Consider the following 7,825-nt stretch of genomic DNA (forward strand, 5'->3'; position numbering starts at 1 on the left):
GACATGTATTGCTCTTAGTCACGTGTATGTGTATCAGTGGGTCACTTATCTTGGCCAGGACACTCTTGTGAAAGAGATAGATTTAATCTCAGCTTCTTTCCTGGTTAAATAAAGGCTTAAAATAAAATAAAAGTTTTCAGCTCTCCGGTGAAGACACATCAGGCAGGACGCCATCATGTCATCAGACTGACACTGGACTCTTGATGTGGAGGACAGATGTGGGACGTTGCATTCAGTTTGGAAATGAAATCAGGTTGATGTCTGAACCAAACGTCAAAACGTCAACGTTCCACATCGGATGGATAATGCATTTTGGTCACTTTCCAACACAACCTAAAATCAACCAAATATCAACGTCTAATGATGTTGCAGCTTGATGTTGTGTGGAGGCTATCAATATGACGCTGGATTTTGGTTGCTATACCTGAATAAATGTCAGTATTTGACGTCAATATGACGCTGGTGTCTCAACGTTTTGGTCACTTGCCAACACAACCTTAAATCAACCAAATATCAACGTCATTATTGGACATCAGAATAACCTTGTCCATAGACGCTGGCGACCTAAATCCAGCCAATGTTAACGTCTGATAGCGTTGTGTGTCTACAGGGATGTGAGTGCCGATCAGTTGATCAGGAGTCTGCTCTCTCCCTCCTACACCTGTCTAGCTTCTTTTGAAGGAAACCAGAATATCCTGTGCTGCATCAATAATCAATCAGATCTGGTTAAATTGGCAGAAGTGAAAGTGCTGTGATGGTGTTTCAGTGAAAAGACAAACTCAAGGACAGCGGACATGTTGAGGATCTTTCTTTTATTGCAAACAATATGATACAAAAGATAAGCTTCTGTGAAGAGGGCGGCGTGTTTTATATGACGGACACACACAGAACGGGGCTGGACAGAGATGCTGGTGCTCTCACAGAGATCTATGAAGGCCACACGTCTATAACCCAAACAACAACAACAACAACAACAGATTCCAGTTGTCTCCATGAAGATGTCCACACTGGTAAGTCAACTAGATTATCAAAACAACAGCTTTAGACATCAACCAATGATAAATAAAGGAGACGGTTAACGTTTGCGCTACAACTAAATCGTAATCATCTCTGGAGAACAACTCGTCACAAATTAGTCGCATCAAACCAAAGACAGGAATAAGAACAGTATTACTTTCAAGTCAAATCAAGACTGATGAATAAATTAAAGAGGATAAGACTCTGACCAATGGGGGGCTCCGGTCAGCCTCGGGTCAAAGGTCACTTCCTGTTTGAGCTCCAGCAGAGTGTGTGTGTGTGTGTGTGTGTGTGTGTGTGTGTCTTTAGGCACAGGCGGATGAAGGCAGTGTGTTTTTCACAGAGACTGATTTACGCTCAGGCACAGACTCTACAAGCGGTGGCGTCTCAGACTGTAGGATGAGCTGAAGCCCCACACCAATATACACAGAGGAGACGACACGTCCAGCAGATCAAGAGTCTTTACAAAAATACACAGTACATACTAAAATAACCGTCTCCAGCCTGTCCTCACAGAGGAACTCTGCTGGGTTCATTATATCTAGAAAAATATCATGAGAAGGCACGGTCAGGAGCTCTTCAGCACTGTACAGTCCGCCTGAAGCAGCAGCAGCCGAGGCCTGCAGTCAGCGTGAGGATGCGCTCGCATCTGCAGCCGAATGTTGAGCAGGGGGCGGGGCTTTCTTCTGCACAGCATTCCCTCATAGCACGCTAACAGGGGCGTGGCTAAGAATATTATTATGCAGTTGCTATGGAAACCCTCAGGCTGACGTCACTCCAAATGCAGAAGTAGATCCTCAGATATGAATTGAAGATTACCATAACATACAGCTGAGAAGGGGGCGGGGCTTACGTTTAGACCCTTCCCTCATAGCAGGGCCAGAGCGAGAGAGCGAGAGAGAGAGAGAGAGAGAGCGAGAGAGAGAGAGAGAGAGAGAGAGAGAGAGAGAGAGAGAGAGAGAGAGAGAGAGAGAGAGAGAGAGAGAGAGAGAGAGACAGAAATGCTGGCTCTCAATAGTTCCCAGAAATTAGCACTTACAGCTGTAGACGGCTGGTTTAGCACTTTTGAAAGGCAGGAAGTTTTTAAAAATAAGACTATACTGTTACTGTACTGTTATCAAACATTAGGTAATGAACTTCCTGGAACTGTTTGAGTCAATATCGCAGCTCTCTCTCTCTCTCTCTCTCTCTCTCTCTCTCTCTCTCTCTCGCTCTCTCATAGCAGAATGGCTGTAAGAGGGGTGTGGCTAAGAATATAGATGTAGAGTTCATCACACTAGAATTATAAGCTTCTATCTGACATTTTGGTCAAAATTCAGTTCTTCACATATTCTTATTGAACGACAACTTATTTACATTATGGGATGTTTTTCATAAGTTGTTTACATTTTAGGACTTTTTATTTAAAAAACGACCGTTACACACACACTGTTTGCTGTGGAGTGCAAAAACTTTGAAGCTCAATATCTCAGAATCTAACCCTAACCCTAACCCTAATCTCAGAAAGAGAGAACCGTATAATTCCTAGGTGACAAGTTGCTATGGAAACCCTCAGGTTATTGTTAGCAGGAGCGCCACTGCACATTAGATTGAAGATGACCACATGAGAAGATAAGCAGGGGGCGGGGCTTTGCTTTGTGCGCATCAATCTCTCATAGCCAACTAACGGTTAAGAGGGGTGTGGTTAAGAATCTAGATATGCAGTTGCCATGGACACCCTCAGGTTAACGTCAACAGAAGGAGCACCGCTCCAAACACTGCATTTTGATTGAGTACCTGGAGAGTATGGATGTGAGCGGGCAGAGTAGACACTGCTGATAGTGATTCAGGCGGACTTCAGAGCGTCTCCAGCAGTGCGAGCGCGAGTATGTGTGTGTGTGTGTGTGTGTGTGTTGCTCAGGGTCTGGACAGCTGTGTGTAGACGGGCTGCGGGTCCCAGTGGTGTGTGTGTGCAGTATCCGCCGCCGCTGCAGGGGTGTACGGGGGTCTGCTGTAGCTGAATGTGGGGTACGGGCTGTAGTAGGCGCTGTGCTGCTCGCTGTACTCTGTATACTGCGCTCGGCTGTAGGGGGCGCTGTAGAACTGCTGCTGTGGCGGCTGCTGGCTGTAGTGACCCGGGCTCAGCTGCTCCGTCTTGATCTGCGCCCTCTGCTGGTGCTGCTCGCCGGCATTAGCCATGGAGCTGCTCGCGAGCGGTTTGTGCATCCAGGCTGCGCTGCCGTACCCGCTGGAGAACCCTGCACCGGCCGGCCCCGGGGCCCCGTGCGGAGGCAGGTACTGGTCGAACTCATTAACATCGAAGGCCTCTATGTTGGAGATGACATCACTGCTCAGCTCGCCGATGTCCACCGCACCGAAGTCGATGCCGTCCTGCAGGGGGCGCTCTCGGTCCCGCTCCCGCTTCAGATCCGCTTTACTGCACACCGGCAGATCCGTTTTAGGGGTGGTGGGTGGTGTGGGGGGGCCCTGAGACTGACCTGCACACACACACACACACACAGAAATCAGACATGTTCAATCATATCTACTGACCTCATTCCACAGCGGACGTGTGATCGTTTCAGAAGTTCAGACGTCAGGGTTAGATGATCATGTATGCAGATATCAGCTTTACTCTACAAGTGTGTTCATGACTACATGATCAAGAGTAGAATAAGATAATAAGGAAATGTCAGTCTGCAGCAGAATGAGCTGTTTTAGTGTCCACATGTGAAGTGAAGGAGAACGGCAGGCAAAAAGCCAAGCCAAGTGTCCACGTCCGCTTGTACATCAAGAATGAGCTCAATATCAGGATCATGAAGACGCAACTGGCATCATGCGCACCTACAAATACACTTACTCACTCACTCACTCATTCACTCACTCATTCATTCACTCATTCACTCACTCACTCACTCACTCACTCACTCACTCACTCACTCACTCATTCATTCATTCACTCACTCATTCACTCACTCATTCATTCACTCATTCATTCATTCATTCACTCACTCACTCATTCGGCTTGGTCATTTATTACCATCAGTGCATTTAACTGAAGTCAATGTAATGACAGTTACGAAAGCATTCATTAATCTGAACATAACACTGATGTATACAGATAATAATTGTTCAATAAAGTGGAGTTAATAATTCACCAAATTCAGTTGTATTTTAAAGTAATAACAGTAATATAGCTATTTATTGAACATGTATGCGGTGTATACCACACTAAGCATTATACCTGTTGAAGGCATCTGTTTAACTGCAGTGTAGTTCAATATCCTGATAATAGTGTATACTGTACACCGTGAACAACAATCTGCCAATGGGGGAAGCAGAATAATCTCACATCCAAGCGAAAACTAGATTACTAGTGTATGAGTGTGTGTGTGTGTGTGTGTGTGTGTGTGTGTGTGTGTGTGTGTGTGTGTGTGTGTGTGTGTGTGTGTGTGTAAGTGTGTAAGTGTGTGAATGAGTGTGTATGGGTGTTTCCCAGTAATGGGTTGCAGCTGGAAGGGCATCTGCTGCGTAAAACATATGCTTGATAAGTTTTTGGTTCATTCCGCTGTGGCTACCCCAGATTAATAATGGGACTAAGCTGAACATATATACATATATAAATATATAGATAGACAGATAGATAGATAGATAGATAGATAGATAGATAGATAGATAGACAGACAGACAGACAGACAGACAGACAGACAGACAGATAGATAGATAGACAGACAGATAGATAGATAGATAGATAGATAGATAGATAGATAGACAGATAGACAGATAGACAGATAGATAGATAGACAGATAGACAGATAGACAGATAGATAGATAGATAGATAGATAGATAGATAGACAGATAGACAGATAGACAGATAGATAGACAGATAGATAGATATCTGGACTATAAGCAGGACAGCAGTAGGTATAGCCTGTTTTGCAGTGTGTGTTCAGTAAAGTTGAACTTGAACTTGATCTGGCGTGAGCTGACGCAAGCAGAAAGCTCATAAAGATACTCAGCGACAACAAGAGCGCCGCAGATAAGCTTTATGAGTCTGCAGGCGTTGTGTAAGTCTGCGGGGTGAGAGCGGGAGTCAGGGGTGTAAAAGCACAGTACAGTAGCGCAGGTGTCGGTGCAGTAATTTACCGGAGTGTTCTCCAGGAGAGTGCAGCTCGCCGGTGCTGGAGTCGGGTGTTTCTGCCCGCTGCAGGGCTCTGAACAGCGCATTGGTGGAGATCTGCGTCTGCTCTCCATCTTCAGACTCTGCTGAGCCGCTCTTCACTGATTTCCTCCGTCTGGGCTGGTATTTGTAGTCTGGATGATCTTTCTTATGCTGGACCCGCAGCCGCTCCGCCTCCTCCACAAACGGACGCTTCTCGCCCTCGTTCAGCAGTCTGCAAACACACCACACACACACCGTTACTGCCGACGTTCAGTAGTCTGCAAACACACCACACACACACCGTTACTGCCGACGTTCAGCAGTCTGCAAACACACCACACACACACAACGTTACTGCCGACGTTCAGTAGTCTGCAAACACACCACACACACACCGTTACTGCCGACGTTCAGCAGTCTGCAAACACACCACACACACACAACGTTACTGCCGACGTTCAGCAGTCTGCAAACACACCACACACACACCGTTACTGCCGACGTTTAGTAGTCTGCAAACACACCACACACACACCGTTACTGCCGACGTTCAGTAGTCTGCAAACACACCACACACACACCGTTACTGCCGACGTTCAGCAGTCTGCAAACACACCACACACACACAACGTTACTGCCGACGTTCAGTAGTCTGCAAACACACCACACACACACCGTTACTGCCGACGTTCAGCAGTCTGCAAACACACCACACACACACAACGTTACTGCCGACGTTCAGCAGTCTGCAAACACACCACACACACACCGTTACTGCCGACGTTCAGTAGTCTGCAAACACACCACACACACACCGTTACTGCCGACGTTCAGCAGTCTGCAAACACACCACACACACACCGTTACTGCCGACGTTCAGCAGTCTGCAAACACACCACACACACACCGTTACTGCCGACGTTCAGTAGTCTGCAAACACACCACACACACACAACGTTACTGCCGACGTTCAGCAGTCTGCAAACACACCACACACACACCGTTACTGCCGACGTTTAGTAGTCTGCAAACACACCACACACACACCGTTACTGCCGACGTTCAGCAGTCTGCAAACACACCACACACACACCGTTACTGCCGACGTTCAGTAGTCTGCAAACACACCACACACACACCGTTACTGCCGACGTTCAGCAGTCTGCAATGATGATATCTTTACTACCATCTACAAACTCTGTCTGCTTAAGAAACTTATACTGAAGTAAATAAAGTGAGCATGGAAACTAGACGTATACAAATAAACATATATATTTAGTGAATATGTGAAGTGAAAGCTGTATGAGTCTAGATTAATTAAGGCATGCAGTGTTCCTGATTATTATTCAGTCATTCTCCTTCAGCTCAGTCCCTTTATTATTCAGGGGTCGCCACAGTGGAATGAATCGCCAACTTATCCAGCATATGTTTTACACAGCAGTTGCCCTTCCAGCTGCAACCCAGTACTGGGAAACACCCATACACTCTTGCACACACTCACACACTACGGCCAGTGTAGTTGATCAGTTCCCCTATAGCGCATGTGTTTGGACTGTGGGGGAAACCGGAGCACCCGGAGAAAACCCACGCCAACACGGGGAGAACATGCAAACTCCACACAGAAACACCAACTGACCCAGCCGAGACTCAAACCAGTGACCTGAGTGCTGTGAGGCGATTTTGCTACCCACTGCACCACAATAACAATAATAATTACATTTATTTTTCTTCTCTGTCTTAAAACTCAAAGCACTCCTGAATAGCAAGAGTTGGACATGCAGTGACATAGAGAGAGACAACATCCATCATCATAAACACACGAGAACAGCTAGAATACAGGAACGCCATCCTCACAAGAGCACTCGAGCTTTCAGCATCGCAACTCTACACATATTTCCCAGAACTGGGTCAGCTGGGTAAAACATGCTGGAATAGTTGTCAGTTCATTCCTCTGTGGCAACCCCTGATTAACAAAGGGACTAAGCTGAATGAATGAATGAATGAATGAATGAATGAATGAATGAAGGAACTCGTCATATATTTTAAAGAGGAGAGAAGCAGGAAGATGAGCTGAAACCACGCAGTTCTCGAGTTCTTCAGGGCACAACTTAATTGTTCAATCCACTTTAATGAAGAATTAATCAGCTAATAACTTCATTCCTGCATCTCGTCCCAACACAAACCAACAGTGTGCATTATTATATTACATCATAATTTAGTATTATCCTGAAATGTTGACTGGTGAATGTTCTGTTAAATACTGTTGCTTTTCCACTACTGCTGTGTGTCCATGTGTTATGACCATCGCAAACACCACACATGCTTTAGCAAGACATGTGGAGCATTCGCCATGCCAATGAAGCAGGAGAGAGAGAGAGAGACAGAGAGAGAGAGAGAGAAAGAGAGGGAGAGAGAGATGAGTTAGTGCAGAGTAATTCCCTTTAAACTCATATTACATCTACTATGTTACCAAAGCAAGCTTATATATATATACAGCTGAAGAAGCCTCATGAGTGTCAGATGCTCCTCCACACTTCACCGCGCTTTTATCCGCCCTTAATTGAAAGTACAGTCTGCAGTGCACTGAGTAAAATAGAGGAGAGTTATTGGTGCTGCTGATGTTTACAGACTACAGATTTGACTTCTCATGTCAAGTCAAACAAACT

General features: G+C 45.8%; 1 protein-coding gene across 1 annotated transcript in view; it reads right to left on the reverse strand.

The window, feature by feature from the left end:
• Positions 1 to 2,391: 2,391 nt before the first annotated feature.
• Positions 2,392 to 7,825, reverse strand: part of sox9b (SRY-box transcription factor 9b) — a 6,067-nt gene continuing 633 nt past the window's right edge. The window contains 2 exon segments of the mRNA NM_131644.1: positions 2,392 to 3,494; positions 5,144 to 5,391. Coding sequence (NP_571719.1) covers positions 2,914 to 3,494; positions 5,144 to 5,391 — 829 coding nt within the window. The 3' untranslated portion in view covers positions 2,392 to 2,913.

This window comes from Danio rerio, chromosome 3 (genome assembly GCF_052040795.2).
Source record: "Danio rerio strain M-AB ecotype USA chromosome 3, GRCz13ab, whole genome shotgun sequence".
NCBI classification, from domain to species: domain Eukaryota; kingdom Metazoa; phylum Chordata; class Actinopteri; order Cypriniformes; family Danionidae; genus Danio; species Danio rerio.